This window comes from Ornithodoros turicata, chromosome 6, assembly GCF_037126465.1.
Source record: "Ornithodoros turicata isolate Travis chromosome 6, ASM3712646v1, whole genome shotgun sequence".
Classification (NCBI taxonomy): Eukaryota; Metazoa; Arthropoda; class Arachnida; order Ixodida; family Argasidae; genus Ornithodoros; species Ornithodoros turicata.
The window spans coordinates 3424195-3443334 of record NC_088206.1 but is presented as its reverse complement, the minus strand read 5'-3'; the positions used below and the strand labels follow the sequence as shown (position 1 = coordinate 3443334).

Genomic DNA, 19140 nt, shown 5'->3' with positions numbered 1-19140 from the left:
GGAGGGGGGTTAACGCGCGTCCTGGGCAGACTTCAGGGGGAACTGCGTCGACATTCGTCTGGAAAGTCATCGGAAAACCCAGGGAAAACCTCAGACAGCACAGACGGTGGTAGGATTCGAACCCACCACCTCCCCAGTCTTCAGCACGACCTTATTGGCTACCACCAACGAGTTTGAACAACCTGACATAGTTTTACTTTGGAAGGCTCGTGCAGTGACGTCACGTTCGGTCACGTGACATTGTAAAACGTATTGCGCAATACCGGAGACATAGTGTGGTGAGGTCATGCGGTGGGTTGTTGCGGTATGCGTGCAATTCCGAGAGGAAACTGGAAAAAACACAAGCTGCAGTCTCATTAGGCCCGCAGTATAAGGCGCCTATATGACGCATTCCCCACGTTCTCCCATGTCACGTGGCTCCAGGGCGCGCAAAGGCTGCGCGTGACGTCACGTGCACGAGCCTCATTCGAAACCAACGGAGTACGCACTGGGCGGAACACCTCGATCACTGCAGATCTCGCAGTTGCGAAAAGCGCGTTCGCGTAAACGCCAAAAAAAAAAAAAAAAAAAAAGAACGGGAAACGTTTGGCGCGTTGCGGGCTGGTTTCCGTGTCAAACTTTCCCCCACTTTCAGGTGTTTTTAAGGTACGTACGACATTTTTTCGCGCAAGTACGCGTATACTCGCCAGGTACAGAGTAACAAATAGTGCCCAAAGTGCGACCTGTAGGTAGCGTACACTTCCTAGTACCTATAGGTCACACTCTGCGGTCCAGGGAAACCGTGCACAACTTAAGAGGGGAATAAATGTGCAGCGTATTGCTCCACAGCATCCCTGATTTTAAAGGGGCACTAAAATGCAAAAAACAGCTTGTCTTCAAATGAAAGTCCGCGTTTCAATTAGCATAGTGCAAGCAAAATTAGTTCACGCAGCGCTACCGTTTAGAAGAAAAACGCGATGAAAACAGTCGTCTTTGGCGGCATCCAGTGAGACAGCAGGTGAAGCGCGCATGCGTGTGGATTTGAAACGGGGGCTGGTCGTAGTACTCCGTACATGTGCGGCATGATGGGCATTGGCTGCATTTTTCAATATCAATTTACTGAATTGCAGCCCACAACAGTCATCACAAATGTTCCGACGAAAACAATTATATTCGCGTCCTTCGCACAGCGACACCTGTCAGCTTCGTAACGCGCACTATGTTTTTCGCCGGAACTACTCCACGGCGTAGCACGCGCAGCATGGGCTAAAAGCACCCGATGTATAGCCGATGTATACCCGACGCACCAGCTGAAGCGACGTTCACTGCTTAGTGCCGAAGCAAGAAAGAGCCCGGTATAATGCTGACTGTAGCTTCGTAACGAAATCAAAGTTTTGAATTATGGCAACAAGTGCGAAATTAATATAGCGCGTAACGTAATTTGAGGTGAACCTGTTTTTGCATTTCAGTGCCCCTTTAAGACACAGATAAGACAACACATTCCTATAAACGCAGTATCGCAATAAAAAAGGCAGACACATGGAACGTCTCACCAAAGTAGAGAGATAACGAAATACCTGCGTGTGGTACGGTACACAGGAGAAGCAAAACGGCCATATCGCGTGAGTATGTAGCGGAAGTGGATATAATTTCGTAAATAAGTGTTGCAGTCTCTTGAATAGGATAATAAGATAATTCACACTCGTGGAAAGTTCCACGAGTGAGAACAAATTATGGAAAACAATCCATAAATTTCCTACTACCTAAATTATTAAATACGCTGAATTCTAAAGCAGTTTCTTTGTCTAACACGCCAATTCGTGAATTTCGCGGTAACATTATGTGTGCCTCGTTGAATGACTGTACGTGATGTCTGATGCCCATGTCGAAACATGTGTGTTATAAGTGTTTCTTGAGCTCATTTGAAATTTTTGATCCTAATATTGCATGAGTGCAGGTGATGTAATATTGCATGAGGAGTATCTTTTTCCTCACTTCCTGTAACCCACTCCTCCCATGTAACGCCCGTATGGGACTTTTGGGAGCTCAATAAATTGATTGATTGAGTGAATGCTCTTAAGATAATCACTGTAGTTTTTGAACTCTGTAAATGTGATGTCGCAGGTAGTGTAAAACGGGGGCCCGGGCTCGTCATGTTGTATTTTACAACTTTTTCTCGGTCCTCCTTTCGTCACATGATGAAAAATAAAGTGATTGATTGATTATAATACGTCGTTTTCACCTGTTTGTATCTTATGTGTGTAAGCGTCCCGGGGTAGCCAGTTAGACTTCGTCGCGTCTCACTTTTTTCTTTCTTTATCACATCATCATCATCACACGTGTAATCATGAAAATCGCCATAGTACTGTCCGTCAACTTAATTACTATCCCACTCCGACGTTTTCTAAGCAACTTCTACCTTCGCTGTCATGCAGGTTCGAACCCGAAACCTTCGGGTGAGTGATCTTAACAAAACCGAGACGCCGAGAGGCCGGTCAAACGAGAAGCAGACACGTAAAATCACACTCGGGATATAACTCGGGAATGCGGATGTCAACTCATTTTCGTGAACATTTTTGTAAAGGCATCCTTGAAAGATAAACTTTCCCGATTTCGGAAGCGTCCCTTATCGCCAGCCTTGGCGAGAAGCATTGTGTTGGCACTCCTTCGCTGCACTCTATTATCGCGAGAAATTCATTATCGGCAGGATGCGACAAACTAATCGGCCCTTATAATGATAAATGGGAGTAGTCCTTATTGTGAACCTTCTTTCCGTTGCTTGCGCGTGTTTTTGCTGACTCAGCCTTCCAGTACTTAAAATATAAATAAATAAATAAATAAACTTCAGCATAGCAGCAGCGAGATTGACCTACAGGGGGCGGCACTGTCACCTTTCTAGTTTCTTTTTTTTTATTCTGTGTTAGCGCCGCGAAGCACCTGTAGCTACGAGCGGCATACAGACGTGGACAGATGGAAAGAGGACAGCATGAAGGACTGGGGGACAGGGAGGTTCGTATGCGCGTCCCGGGCCGACTTCAACTGGGGGAACTGTGTAAAAGCAGACGACGCGAGGAAGCTATCCACAGTACAGTAGTTCACCGTTTCTCCGCAGCGCGCCGACGCCGTTCGATCTATAGAGGAGCGGATACTCCTGCTCAATGTCAAGATACCAACCACCCCGCCCTTGCTACTCTTGCTTGTCTTTCCTTTCGACCGAACCTGCCTCTCTCCCGCTCTACGACGCTGGTACGCCGTATTGTACGTATTTACTGTCACCCTCTTAATGTAATGACCTGTTAATAACTTCAAGGTAAATGCGCGAATGAATAAAAATGCGAGCAGCAACCAACGGTACCTGCATCATGGACATGTAGAGAGCTTGACTGGGTTCCCATGGCGTCCTCGGAGCACTTCACTCGCCGCAACCAAAGACGGTGGCAAGCGGGTCAGACCGCACTTCATTGCACGCGCCAAACATCGTCATCGCCGCGCTTCAATGCCAGCCGTTCACAGAAGGCATTCCTCCAACACAACGGTGTACACGCTCGAAAAAAACAAGGTGACGTCACATCCTGCTCGTGCTTCACAAAAGAGAACGTCATATCTCGATCACGTGGTTCGAAATCATCTAGCAAACACCACGCTGCCGACAAGACGGAGGTAACGGCAAAAAAAAAAAACGGAACAGCTCTCAAGAAGACAAGCGCTAGTGTATATCGCGGTTATTGCAGCAGCGCGAGTTATGTGGGGCTGTATTGCGCGACACGGCCACTTGGCGAAAAAAAAGATATCGGAGGTAGAGGTTTTCGTTATCTGCAGATTAAGACGATCATTCGAGTGTCTGGTACCGCTAGAGGGCAAGGGGAAAGAAACACGACGGTGCGAAGTACACTGTGGAAGAAATAACGCCGAGATATATATATATATAATCGGCTTCCCCGCCAGAGAGAGTACAACGTTCAAGATCAAAACATGAACGAGAGATGAGGAAAACGGGAAGCGTGCCTGGATCCGTTTTATATAGAGCCATTGTTTATAGTTTCACTTGACACAGACACTTGAAGGGGGTACAAAAATTTAGAAGGAGAGGGAAAGCGTAGATTGCAGGTTCTTTCGTCCATAAATCACGAACGGTGCAACGGAGGACTCCGTGTTCCTTTTGTGTTGGGTCTCAAGGAGATGGCAACTTTAATTCGCGGAGAATTTGTTGCACTGCAGTGCCCCATAAACATTACAAACGCAAACTTGTATACTCAGATTAAAAAATAATAATAATAATGGCAATCGATGAAAGCACGGTGTAACGGCAGGTTACGGGTTCGTTTCGCTTCTCCTGATGCCTTTTTCTTATAAGCTGTCCTTTTAAAAAAAGGCACGAAGTGGTTTGTGTTTCTGCAACATTCTGTGCATTCCTCCTTCGTGTCTTCCGTAACGAAGGAAGTGTCCACAGAAGCTATACACAGCGTACTTGGCTACGTTCTTGCTATACTAGTTGGGCGGCAACAAAATCTAACTGGAAGCCATCAAAAGCCGCGTCAAGAGGACGGTTCCGTCTTTGTCACCAGTCATGACAGGGCATAGTGCCAGAGCCATGCGTCAGCATTTCAGCCGATTACCGATTACACTACCGATTAGACATAAAAAGGTAATATGGTCCGATATTGTTTTCTCGATGAAAATACAATAATACTTCCCACCATTGTCTGTTGTCGCCCCTAGTCACTGGGAACACCACCACCAACAGCAGCAGCGATTCAGCTTGACCAAGCCTGACTCGGCATTACACGAAACCGGAAGTGATTCTCATACGTGGTGGAAGTTACGTCACACACTGTCTGTTGGATATGAAATGATCCATATGGCGTCGTATATTGCGTAACGCGACATCAGCGATGACGTCATCAGTGAACCCCCCCCCATTCCACAACCGAACGTACAAGGCTCGATTGTTCACGCCCAATCGTCATCGTCACGACATCGGGCCAATGGCCTGCTACCTTAATTTCTTGTGCCCTCTAGCGGCGTGGGTGCACACGTAGGAGGCGCGCGCAGTCGTAGGGTTTCTTCAAGGTCGGATCGCTCTTGTAAAAACAAACGCCTTCTGCTGCGAATCGACGTCTGTTTATATTTAGAGTTCTGAATGCGCCAGAAGCATTTCACCTCGCGTTCTCGAGTTGCGAGAAAATATCCGACGTCAAAATCACACCCGTGCGAGACAGAGTTCATGCACCAAAAATTGCCGCGCTGCGTTGCTTTTCCGCATGAACGGATCTGTTGGGAAACCCTTTTCCTCGCAGACGATGAAGAAATGCAGCCCTTCGCAGACAACCGGTACTATATGTAGCAGACGACAGAAATCGTGTGTGAGCATCGCAAGGAATGTAAAGAAAACTTGTGGTCAAACAATATTTTCGAAGGAAATTCTAATAGAAAGGCTATTTTCATGCGGCATGGAATGCAGCGGAGTAGTCCTGTGATTTCACGCACGAAATGTCGTCTGCTGCTCTGCTGGGTTTCGTGTTCTGGTTCTTCGGAAGAAGTCAAGCGCCATTTTCTTTTACATATTCGCATTTTTGGTCTTCAACGGCGCAGTATCGATTAGCGCATTGCACAGAGCCAAATTTAGAACGCTAAGAACTAACGCGACAAGCACAGCGTACTTCAAACATATTTTGCAAAATCACAGTCACATTCAGCGCTGCATTGCTGGAAAAAAAGAAATAGAAATTAAAAAAAAAAAAAACAGCGCGATATGCACATTTAGCGCTATAAAAGTTGCGAAAAAACGACGTACGAGGGCGTGACGTTCTCACAAGTCCCCATTGTTGCTAACCCAAGTCTTTCAATTATTCCTACCTCGGCATGGAAACTCACAAAGAAGCCAGTGCACAACAACGAACTTGAACGCGAAATTCACGTCATAAACCTTTAACGGATGAGAAAATAACGAAGACGTTACAGTTCCGCACTTGGCCGTTCCCACGGTCCTTGGAATTGCACAATTTCCTTCTCGTTACGGGATATGAGCAAGAGGTCTTTTCTCTCTCGCTCTCTTGTTTGCCGCGCGAGCGGAATGCATCCAAACATCCCCCCCACCCCCCGACGAAAACAGTAAATATTTTGAAGACGTCTTTTTCAACTCATGGACGCAGCAGTGTTACCCTGGCTTGTTATCAGCTGGAATCGAGTCAGCTTACGGGTTCGAAGATTCCAGCAACATGGTGGCCGGGTACAGGTTGTGCGCAGAGATTTCATCCTACGATATTAAAGGGACAGTCCGGGAAAACCGGAAGTTGATTTTTTCCAACTGTCACGCAAGCTTACATGCTGGGTGGAAAGTTTCAGCTCACAAAACGGCGTGGTTTTCGAGATATCGAATAAAAAAATACTCCTCTGAATACATCCGGTTTCGTTTTTCTCCCTCGCATACTCCTTGCCCCAAGGATCCTCTATGTACGTCAGCCGTCACGTGAGCATGACGTCCCCAATGGACAAAGTGGAGCGGAGGACTGCGCCGTTGCTGGGAATGCAGAGAGGTGTTTTTGTCTATGAGTGTACTGCACAGAAGGCTTGTCGTGATACCTGTGTTTACATTGACGCTACTCTGCATTTTAGTCTACATAACGCGTGATTGCTACTCAAAAACATCATAATGGACAAATGCTAGCACGCAACAATCAACTATCGCGCAAACAGGCATGCGCAAGTCACGTGCGGCATTGCTCTTATGCACGTCACGCGAGAGCTCGCTGCGGCCTTTACTCGGGACCAACTGCGGCATAGAAAAATGTCGATTATAAATCGTGCGATACGATTTCTTCTGAAATATTTTGCACAGTTGTTGTGAGGAGTATTAGCAATCATAAGGCGGTGTTTCCCAGACCTATGTTTTGGACCGGACTGTCACTTTAAACTGAGGAGAAGGAGGAGAACAAAACTGAAGACGAACACACGAGATTAACTGACGGGACAAGCGCTGTGTTCTGTCTTGTCTTGCGTGTCCGTCTGCCGTTTTGCCTAATAGTCAAACTTCGAATTGTACTGACATTACACTAGAACAAGGTAACCGGGTGCACCTCGAAATAAAGTTACCGAAATCCCCGTTGCAAAACAAGCTGCTGGAAATAAATGTTTCGTGGACTAACCTGATAACAAACTAACCAACATGCTGTGCCGGTGTGTCTGCCCTGCTAAGCCTAACAGTATAGCTAAAATGTGGTGTCGTGCGCTGAAATGACTTCGACAAACATCGAAAGCTCGTGAAGCTGATAGGGTTTTCTTTCTTTCTCTCTTTTTTTGTGACATCGGATTTTTAAACACGGCATGTCATTTTGCGAAGCGATCGAGAATTTTCTTTGTTTTGCGATCGTGGAATCGGGTATCCAGGGAATTTCGCAACCGGAAAGATCGAAGCCCTCCCAGATAACCACGAGCTATACTTGACAGCACACACACACAGAATTGCGCCGAAATATTACGTCAAATTACGCTCTGTTCCCAGCGCACTACTCTTGGTCCACCAAGATTATTGACATCGATGACAATTCAATTAATCCTTCGAAGAGGACGTCACGAAAATCAATGATCAACAGACCTATACCGCGGTGCACAACATCGAACGTAATTCCGCCAACACAGTGACATCCCCTGGTGTAAGACATGATTCAACTTCGCACTATTTCAATCGCAGTTCCTTTCTATACGGGTCACGTGGGCATGATTCATTGGAGACGGGTGACGTCAGAGCCAGAATTACGGCACCCGCGGGAGACGTCTATGACGTTATTGTACCCTCGCGCGCCGTATAGTGCAGGCACAACGAGCCGACCATTATCTAGTCATAATAATGGCACTCGGTAAGCGACACCGTGACGGGCCTGCAAAGTCACCGTGAAGCAACAGTGATGTGGTGGTAGTAGCAGTATCCCGTCTCATCCGGGTAAATAACCTGCCCTCCCGGAGTTACGACAGTTACGACATCGATTTCGCGATAGCGCGAAGGAAATTATTTATCTCGCTATACTGTCAAACTCCTTTACAACGAAACTCAGGGGACAGCAAAAAAAAATTCGCAGTAAAGGTATTTTCGTTAAAAAGGATGTCCATTATTGGACCTATAGGGTTCCAGTGGGACCGCAAAAAAATTTGCTGTGGTGGTATTTTTGTTAAAAAGGTGTTCGCTATAAAGGAGTTTGACTGTACCATATTATACTCGAGAGTTCCTTCCAAATAAAAAGAACAAAGAAAGAAAGAAGATCGCTGCGACAATCGAGCACTGCCTAATGGGAGGATAACGAGCTCAAGTTTTATCGTCCAGTCCAATATCTTTGCAGGAGAAAAAGATAACCGGAGAATGAAAGGCGCCGTACATCACGGAACAGACGAAGATAACGAGGTGGTAAAATGCGCATCTATTCCGGAAAAGAGAGAGAGAGAGAAAAAAAAATCGCAAAAGTTGACTGACCTCCCCCGTGATGCTTATAGAAATAATCGATGCACAGCTTAGAGTTGCTCGTTATTTTCCCAAGTGTCGTGAAAAAAAAAAAAAAAGGCTGGGTGGGTGGGTTGCGTTTTCGAAAGTAGCAACAGTGTTTCCAATCGTAAAGTTGGCAAGCGAAGAAGTTAACCCGATTTCTTTTTTTCTCTCGGCCGGTTCCCGGCTGGGGTTAGGGCGAACTCGCTTCACCCGGGTTAAGAGCTTCGAATGCCCAGCAAAGGCCACTGCTGTCGTTGACGTTTATGGGATGGAACGGGGGTGACTTCATTTTTGTTTCGCCCGCGCGGTTAATCGATACTCGTCGGGATCTGCTGTGCTGGAGCAAGGAACTTTAGCCGCTTCTTCTCACAATCACTTCCAGGGCACGTCGTCCGTTGTTACTGACCGTATAGACCAAGGAAGAGAGAGAGACTGACATCGATACGAACGAGGGAGGGAGGTCACCTTACCAAAACCAGAGAAGTTGTGAACACAGAGACAAATCAACGATGATATCGAGTGGCCATTCCTAACCACTGAGAAAAGCAATCGGACATATACAGTGAACCCTCGTTAATATGACCCCCGATAATCTGACATACGCGCTTTAAGACCATACTCCTGGGGAACAATTTAGTGAAACCTCTGCAAATATCCCCCGTTAATATGACAATTCCGCATTACAGTGAACCCTCGTTATTATGACCATGGTCGTTCCCAAAAATTTTGGTCATAATGCGGAATTGTCATATTAACGGGGGATATTTGCGGAGGTTTCACTAAATTGTTCCCCGGGAGTATGGTCTTAAAGCGCGTATGTCAGATTATCGGGGGTCATATTAACGAGGGTTCTGTAATGCGGAATTGTCATATTAACGGGGGATATTTGCAGAGGTTTCACTAAATTGTTCCCCAGGAGTATGGTCGTAAAGCGCGTATGTCAGATTATCGGGGGTCATATTAACGAGGGTTCACTGTATGACCAAAATTTTTGGGAACGACCATGGTCATAATAACGAGGGTTCACTGTAATGCGGAATTGTCATATTAACGGGGGATACTTGCAGAGGTTTCGCTAAATTGTTCCCCAGGAGTATGGTCGTAAAGCGCGTATGTCAGATTATCGGGGGTCATATTAACGAGGGTTCACTGTATGACCAAAATTTTTGGGAACGACCATGGTCATAATAACGAGGGTTCACTGTAATGCGGAATTGTCATATTAACGGGGGATACTTGCAGAGGTTTCGCTAAATTGTTCCCCAGGAGTATGGTCGTAAAGCGCGTATGTCAGATTATCGGGGGTCATATTAACGAGGGTTCACTGTATGACCAAAATTTTTGGGAACGACCACTGTCATAATAACGAGGGTTCACTGTATTACATTACATTGCCGACTGAATGACGTTTGTACGATGCCTGTCAACGGCGGGGTCCTTCTGACCCGTGCAACCAAGCGGATAAGTAATACAGAAATCAATAAAGCAATCACTCAAAAGCGAGCCCATAGCTACTTAAAGCATGCGGATTGGCGGATTAAAAGCGGATAGACAGATTTAAATAACGGGTGACAGAATGCGATCGGCGCAAAATATTGGAACGCTCACTTTTAAAAACGACTATACGATCAGGAAAACCAATGTCATTGCATAGCGTCTGTATATCCTAGCTTGTAGCTATGATCCGACTGGTTTACAGTGCCTTACCGTGTACATTACGATGTTGTCAGTTTAATAATAATAAAAAAATATATAAGTGACGTATGCATCATATAGGCGATGATGACACAGCGAATGTACTCGGCTGGAACGAATGCATACCGTGAAGGGCAAGATCTCGTCCAAATATGGTCTGGGAGACCCATCGCGACTTCACATACACACAACCGAAACTACAGACTTCAAAGTCGTCGTTTTCAGAAAGAAACAGAAAAATGAAAGGACTGAAAATAAATAATGAGAAGTCACGCAGTGCCGTTTGGACGCGCATATCCCCTCGATATGTGACAAACATCTACAGACAAAATCAGACGGCAAAAAGGTTACAGAAAAGCAGCTGTGCACCGAGCCTGCGCACGTCTCCTCTAGAGTAAACAATAACTCGAACTTGGGTCGAGAAACGAGGAGAAACTATTTTGTGACGGAAAGGGGGAAAAAAAAGAAAAAAGCCAGAGAGCGACGGAAATTCTAACTACAGTCAAACTCCTTTATAGCGAACACCTTTTTAACGAAAATACCACTACAGCAAATTTTTTTTTGCGGTCCCGCTGGAGTCTATAGGTCCAATAATGGACATCCTTTTTAACGAAAACACCTTTACTGATAATTTTTTTTGCTGTCCCCTGAGCTTCGTTATAAAGGAGTTTGACTGTACAAACAAGGACACGCATTAACAGGACCACATAAGTGCAATACCTGAGTACGGCTTGGTGTTGATGACGATGATGATGATGATTTTTTTCTTTGTGCATCGACAACCACGGAACTAGTTAAGTTTGTGAGACTGCAGCTACCATTGTGGAAATGGTATAGCCTCTCTACCGGAATTCAGAGAGTGCGGGTTCGAACCCCACTGCTGCTGCCCCCCAATTAATCAAACGCCATTCCTTCACCGAGAACCAGTTCGGGGACCTGCACACTTTCTGACGTCGACTCACCGTTTCCGCCTATAGACACCAGACCGCGAGTCAAGGGCGGTTCCTTCGAAAGTCCAAACAGCATCGGAACTATTCAATCCCGACAGAGAGGGAACCGTCTATATGCAACGTTCCAAGCGCGCTCTCCCCTGTCCATCAACGGGGCTGGAAATAGCTCTCTCCATGCGTAACGGTACACTCGCACGACAGCTGCGGAGGCGCGATTCTCGAACACATTCCGGACAACACAGACAGACGCAAAACAGTGAATCCCACGTGACACAGAGAGAGAGAGAGAAAAACTGCTGCGTAGACAAGACACTTCCCACCAAGACGAAACCCGACCTCTTGGCGAAGGGCCTGGGGAATTGGACACACAGCCTTAATTACGTCTTCTCAACTTCGGGGCAGTATAGCTGATACACTTTCCCGTTCTTGGTGGCACGTACTACTAGAACGGTACTAGGCAAGCAGTGACATCGATACAAACGGGGCTAAGTGACTGTTATGAATTCGCCATGAAGAAGGAAGGGGTCACAGAGTTTGGATAATGTGTTCCCGCGCGAGATCTTATTCCGAGGAGTTGCTTGTCTTCGTGTAGACGCGGGATAAGCCCTCGCAAATGGACAGGGGTCAATAATAACGTTCAGCACTTTTTTTTTCCCTTCCTTCGTGTTCTTTTGACAGCGGGCTCGTCATTGGCATGGTGGTACTCGTGCGGGACTAATGTATTCTCGGATATGTATCGAAGCCCAAAAGTCGGAGCTGATGCTGTGCCAACATCTTGGACCGCTCGCTATGCAAAGGTTTGCCTCGTAATCAAGTGCTAAAGGTTATTCGATATTTTCAGATACACGCAAGATGATGTAGCAGATGTTCGAGTGTTCGCGCTGGCTGGCTGCTGTATGCTTGAAGCGATGGCAGACACTTCGAACAAGCTGCAAGCAAGACAGTGGCTTTCCGCTGGAGCGGCAAGAACAAAATGTCAACATGTACTATTATATGTTGACATATCACTCCGAAAGAAGCGCTTACCAGAACAAAATTAAGATGAAATTGGCGCACAAATATAAAAACATAATACGAGGAAACAATTAAAATCGCGACGGTTTTTTTAAAAGCCCACATCAATCGAACCTCGGTACGCAATAAGGTGATAAGTCGAAAAATCCCAAACCGAGAAAAAGAGGCCTGATCTGATTGTCCGTCCCATTGACACCCATGCATTTCCCGTATCTTACCCTCATGTAGCGGGCCAATAAATTGAAATACAGATACAGTCGTAAATTTTCTCTGTCAGGCACATAATGGTATGTATGTAAAAATTGTAAAAAGGGGATAAGTCGACTTATCCCCTTATTTAGCATACATAGGTTCAATTAAAAGTCAGAATGTACAGGCTCCAAGGAGGTGCACGTTCATCCTGCCTCGTTGCCAAATTGGCAATGTACGCTCGGCCACTGCACAGTCCGCATTCTTAGAAAAATACGAGGCAGTCTGAATGACAAAAAGTGGCAAATGCTTTGTTTTCGTCTTGTATGGCGCGTAAGTATATTGTATACTTGCGCCAATACATTCGGCCTATGGGAAATGACACCATAGAATTATCACAGTTCGCACCCACCGTTTGACCGCCCCTGCTGGCGAAGATTAGGCATGCTGCAGCTGCGCTTACAACGTCCGACCCTTTCATGTCTTTTCTGTGGCGGCTTTTCGGAAGGCGGTCGCCGCGGACTCTGAGAACCAGAGAGCCTGGAATGGTATGCGCCGCGTCGTGGGGCGCAGCTTTCGATTCTACAGCTCATGGTGCACACGAGACAGATTGTGTAAAACATCCTGGAACCCGTGAACGCTTTCAGGTCATGTCGTCGTGAGTTCTACCGAATCAATCGACAAAGACTAGACTTTGCTGGCAAATTGATCGATTTAGGAAAACGGTTTATGGCACTGTATTCGCGTGCGGCACCTGAAATAACAATTTGGCGCCCCTTCCATAAATTCAGGGGGGGTCTATAGAAACCCCTGTGACCCCCCCCTAACCATGGCTAACTGACGAAGTGGAGTAACACAGGCTCGAGTCCGATGTAGTGTTCACCGCGTGAACACAGGACGCAAAGCTGGCCGAAAACAGTCTCCTTAACGCACGTTAAGTTAGCAGCCCGTGTACAACTTTTAGGAGATGGAACGTATTCACGATAACGGTGCTGAAAACATGACAGGCCAATCATCCTATTCCCTTGGAGTGACTGACATCACGTTGCTGATATTTGGTTTGACGACTTCCTTCGTCATAGTTTTCGAAGAGTGCTTCCGACCCACTAAAGGTCCCTATTGTAGTTAAGTCGTCTGCCTGATACTCACCGTGGTACCATGGCGGGCCAGGGGGCGGTCGTTCCTCCGAAACCGGTGACAGCTGCACCAGCATGTAGGAAGTGGAACGCTTGGGAAACACTAACTTCGAAATGGTTGCACCGAATGGGAAAACGACACTGGGCTCAAATCACCACCAACACCCGCGAGGCTCCTTGCAAAGTAGCAGACGACACTTCTGAAAGCATACACTGCCCGCAAACAACTTTCACACGTCAGCTCTGTGACGACAATGACACAATAGTGAAGACTGAGCACACATTCCGAAGAAAAGACGTAATCGCCGACGGCGAGGAAACAATGGCCAACAAGAACCGCACTACACCAATCCACAAGCTCGTATGGAGAGAAAGCAGACGAACTCTGCGTGGGCCGCCGAGCAGACGGCACGCGAGACGGACGTTGCGCCATCTAGGAGAGCGAAGCATCACTGTGGCATCATCTCCCGAATAGTATGTGGTGATTTACTATGGTCAATTGTTTTGTGATACCAACCAGTAATACACATATTCACCGCTTACAAGACGCAATTAACGCAATAAAACAATTAAAAAATCAACTATATTGAGACGTGCTTCGATGTGGCCGTTAAGCTCAACGCACAAAGTTCAACTGCAACAAATAAATTCGTGAAAAAGTTACGAGCTCTGCATTTCCAATGATTCTGCAACTTTAATTTTCTCGATTTCCGCGCGCCCATGGTACGTAGAAACTAGAAACAAAAGCGAATTTTTGGAAAAAGCAAAATAGCAAAATGGTGTGACGCAGGACGAGACAGGATCTGAGTCACGGCAACGGATATCAGCCTGTTTCACCTGTGCTGGTAGCCCCATCAATCAAAGTATATTTCACAATGGCAGCGCGAACGTGCGGTTAGACTGGCCCGTACTCGCATTCAATGGCACGCACTTCAAGCTTTCGCTGTTCACACTAGGTGCGCTAATCACGCGGGAGCTGAGGTAAAAATATGAATGGAATAGTCCCCGTTCGTAAATCTACTGCATCACATGCCTGCGAATACATATTCTTAACCAGTGCTTTCCTTCGAAAGACAAAGCTACCGTGCACCAACACAGCTTCATACGCGCTCCTTGAAAGCTGCCTACAAGGAATATTAGTTTTAATAGCCCCCTCCTCCCAATATTAACGAATGGAATGGTTTAAATAAAACTTGTACCTTGCAATATTCAGCGATTCCCTAGCACATTTGAAACAAAAAACCTGTGTGAATTGCTTTCGTGTTTACTTTAAAGTTGTGTGCATTTATGTATCTCACATTACTAACGTTGTGAGTTTCATGTATATGTACCTGCCCAGTTCGCAGATAGCCTTATTATTTTGCACAAAATGATTGCCCTGTGTACATCCAACATCACAAAATAGCGCTACAGAAACACTGACACCAAACAGCAAGCACGAACACTGGACTACAGCACTAAACCCCCCCCCGCCCCCCCAAAGGCGAGAAAATAAAATATAATGCGATTAGTTCCTTACAAATTACAGTTACTGTACAATTACAGAAATACTGAACTGTGTGGACAAACAAATTCGAATGTTCTTTCATAAAAAGCGTGGAACGCTTCGAGTGTTTATACCTTTAAAAGCAGGCTCGTAGACATGTGATGTGCTGATTGATTCCTATTAGTACTGTTTACAGACTGTCTAGACTATCAGTTTGCAAATATGTATATTTTATATCAGTGTAGAAACATGTATGCCTTGAAGGATTGTATCACTGGAATGTCTAGCAGTTGTGCCAACTGATCAACCATGACAAAAGTCTGTGCTTGCTATAAAAGTAACCAAGAATCGCATATGCACGAGGTTTGGCAGGTTGCATAAATCGCTTATCTGTGTTGATAGACCTACATTTTCTAAATTTTTCAAATTTATTGAAAGCGAATTTTAAGAGCATAATATTGCTCCAATGCATATCAATGGTGCACTACACAAGTTGCACAACATTTTCTAGTTTGTGCATAAAAAAAAACCTCTGCAGGCATCTTTAAGTGCTGGAAAGACAGCCAAAAATATCCAGATTTGAGGAAACTGTTGAAAAATTCCTTATCACACCCCCATAGACGCCCTCAGCACATTGGATGTCATAGCTGATAAAAAAACACAGTAAGATAGACCCTGATTGGGTGAGAATGCTAGTGTTTTGGAACAAAAATCTACATTAATCTAAAACTTTCAGCTGCTTTTCTTGTTTACTTTGCTCTGGACTGAATGCCTTCCAGCAGGAATTCTTACATTACAAGTTTAAAAGTAACATGGTTTTGCTTTTGATTGTTTCTTAGTTTTGTGGAAAGAATTCAGACTCAAAAGAGTTTATGTATTTTCTGCGGTCGATGAAAAACACGTTACATAAATTACGTTTAAGAACAAGTATATGGGTATGTTTTCTCCTGAAAGTGAACCATTATTTAATTTTGTGTTTCATTAAACAAATACATCAAATTCTGCTTCAAAACACTTTTCAGTAGAAGTGTTTTTTTTTTCCCCTGGCTTTTTAAACTTTTTCGAGAAAGGATTCGGAAAATTCTGGATTTGTCCAGTCTCTAGATAATACCTTTGAGGAACTGTGACTCTCCCATCCCCTCCCTCGCATCACTTGGTTATGACACAAAATTTCTAGATATTGGAACTCCGGAATTTTTTTTGTGTGTTTTGGACTCTTAGCTGGAGCTGATGAGCTGGACCCCCTTATAACATAGCGTGGGGCGCAGCTGGTTGTATACTGGTTGTGAGAGCACTGCAGTGACCTTGGCAGATCACATGCGGTATTATGGAGATGGCAATGTCGAATATTTGTCCCCACTCGCGGAGCAGCACAGCTCTGAAAATATAGTGCACAGGTGAAATTAAATGAAACATTGCGGACTTTTAATATGGTTTGAACTTTCCAACGTGTTGGTTCTAGATACAAGGGCGTTCTGAACTGGCCTCACTTCAAGATACTGCAATAAATTTATGCACAAGCGTCCTGTTGAACGTAGAATGTGAGCAAGCTGCAAATGAGATGACAATTCCGTGGGACTGAGGGGAAAAAAATGGAGATGCAAGGCGGGACACTGTGTCCTGTTCATAGAGCACAACGTTACAATGGCTTGTCCAATACTGTAATAAGTATGAAAGATTGCAGTGAGTACGTTGTCGGTTTCCTGGCATTCTGCACATGATAGCACAGATAACTTTTTGGGAAACTTTCACTGTCGGCAACGCAGCGTACCGTATAAAGAATTGCACAGCCCTGTTCATTGGCCTTTTAGTTTGCTCTTCATTACTAATGTAGTGGAGCAGCAAGGAGTGATAGCTTGCATCTCGACACTGGGCAGAAAAACGTGCAGTAAGTGAAACACAAACAGATACGGAGATGCCAACATACACAGGCACTGCAAACTAACAACTGAAGTTCATTCATCGAAACACTTTTTAATGCGTAAATATGGTTTGTGAATACTTCTGTCAAGGTGTCCCCCTCAAGGATAGACTTTCCCCAAGAGATTTTAGAGGTGCCCTTATCACCTACCCTGGCAAGAAGCATCCTGCTGCCGTGTTATTGCAAGATATTCATTATCTACAGCTTGCAACAAACTGATCAGTCCTCATTGTGAACCTCCTTTTACGTAGCTTACTCTTCGTGCTGACTCAGCCTTCGTGAACTTGAAAACTCGTTTCCGATAAATAAACTCAACTGTTAGTTTGCAGTGACTGTGTATGTTTGCCTCTCAGCACCCATGCGTATTTTACTTACTGCATATTCTCCGGCATGAATCACGTAGTACTTCATCTTGGGAAACCCCCCCGCACACATTTTCACAGAACCAGCGACCAGACCAAGCATTTTGGCACATGGCACCAGTCAAGAGAGATACAAACGGACATGGCTGCCAATAACAACATCCGGTGCAGACTAAACTTGGGTTACAGTCAGTGCTGCCCTTCAGGTGCATGGCATAGCTCAAGATGGACTGCTCGCACATCTTACAGCAACAAATAACACGTGCCAGAAAAAAAGGGTTTAACGATGTGGTGCAGTGGACAAGAGCCAATTTTTTATCCCCGGGGTTACAGCAGGATATGAAAATAAAGGTTACGAGATAGTCCCATTTTATTTTTAATAACGAGCGGGTGAATGACCTGAAGAAATGGGATCCACGTGGATAGATTACAATTTTTTAAAATAAATAAATAAATCCCTAGCATTAGAGATCTGAGGTCTTTAAAGGAGCTAGGAAAGCACTTTAATCACTAGCATTTTTTTGAACCAAGTGGTCAATAAGCATATTAAAATGCACCATGCGAAGTAATACTATCAACAGGTGCATAAATATCGCAGAATTCGATTTTGAAAATCGCGACCGTGCGCAACGGTGGCAATACCCGGAACGAGCCGTCGAGCCGCTTGCGTCATTTTGACGTCAGAAAGGTGGATCCCCTGATTGGTTTCGAAGAACGTCGTCTGCTATTTTTCACTCGGAACCCCGCTGCAACGGTGGAAGAGGTTTCTTTTGCTTTTTCTTTGGTTTACCAGATACAGTAAACGAAGACTGGTCTACAGACACTGTTCAAGGTTAAACCGTGAGATTGTAGAGGCCTCCTCATTGAACTCCCCGAGCGAAGTCAACCAAAAATCGGTCAATCTCTCCCCGCTTGACCTTGCTTTCCCTAAAGCGACCTTCCGGAGTAGGTGGATTATGAAAATAAACTTCAGGTGCCAGTTGAACGCTGTTCTGCCCGTGTCTGTGTTTTGTATGCTGTTCGTTATCGTGGTGACTGTTTCTTGTTGTGTTGTTGGTGGCAATACGTATAAACACAGTGCGGCACTAAGCGCTGCTTCACTTCACGCCTCGAAATGATCGCTGCATGGCTATGACCACTAATTCCGTCCGCTATGTCATTATATCAATATACGCTATATCACTAATTCGCTATGATCACTAGTGCCCTGCCCGTCACTTTGACTAGCAACTTTGTTAGCCATTCAGTTAATTCCTTATTCAGCTGGAGCAGTGTTCTTGCCCATACGTTGTCAGATACAATCCAGTGAAATCTATCGCAATAGGCCGTCGCCGGCACATCGTGGCATCAGGAGTTGAACATTCATTGGCTGAGTTACACACCAACATAGCCAAGCAGTGTCATAAGACCACCACAATTTATGGTCAACTTACCAACCATCGAGCTAAACGAGAATTGGCCGATGCAGACTACAAATATGGACGACGCAGATACGTACGTTTGAGTTCATCCGTGCTCGGCGCCATTTGTTTTGTCACCATATAGTGCATCAGTTTTATCCACCATATAGTGACCGACAACGCCGGTTAAGTTTGCGTCCGACGACATACCAGCGTGCACTGAAACAACACGTGACAAGCGTAAATTTTAGCTGACTATAAAATGCACATGTTGCGCGCGGAAAACTGCCAACGGCAAACTGTGACTAGCCCACCCATAATATTGCAAGCACACAACTAACCAACCAACATGCCGCCCTGCTAAGGCTTCTAAATGTGTCTTTCGTTCGCTAAGGCGACTTGAACACATATAGAAAATTCCTGAATTTGAGTGGTTAAATAGTGATGTTATGTTCTTAATCGCGGCATAACATCTTACGAAGCAGCATTTCCCCTTTTCCTTGTTTCCAGAACATGAATTTCGAGAACGGGG

General features: G+C 45.3%; 1 protein-coding gene across 9 annotated transcripts in view; it reads right to left on the bottom strand.

Annotated features, from left to right (window-relative positions):
* LOC135398831 (phosphatase and actin regulator 1-like) overlaps nt 1-19140 on the bottom strand; it is a 50290-nt gene that overhangs the window by 28949 nt on the left and 2201 nt on the right. Inside the window, exon 2 of one of the 9 annotated variants that reach the window (XM_064630339.1) lies at nt 18707-18827. The exons of 4 other annotated variants lie outside the window; for them this stretch is intronic. In XM_064630339.1, coding sequence (XP_064486409.1) covers nt 18707-18758 — 52 coding nt within the window. In that variant the 5' untranslated portion in view covers nt 18759-18827. Of the gene's footprint in view, nt 1-3334; nt 3671-4676; nt 4698-10870; nt 10892-13452; nt 13793-18706; nt 18828-19140 lie in introns of those variants that run through there. 4 more of the 9 variants (XM_064630336.1, XM_064630343.1, XM_064630342.1 and 1 more) reach the window with 4 other exon arrangements.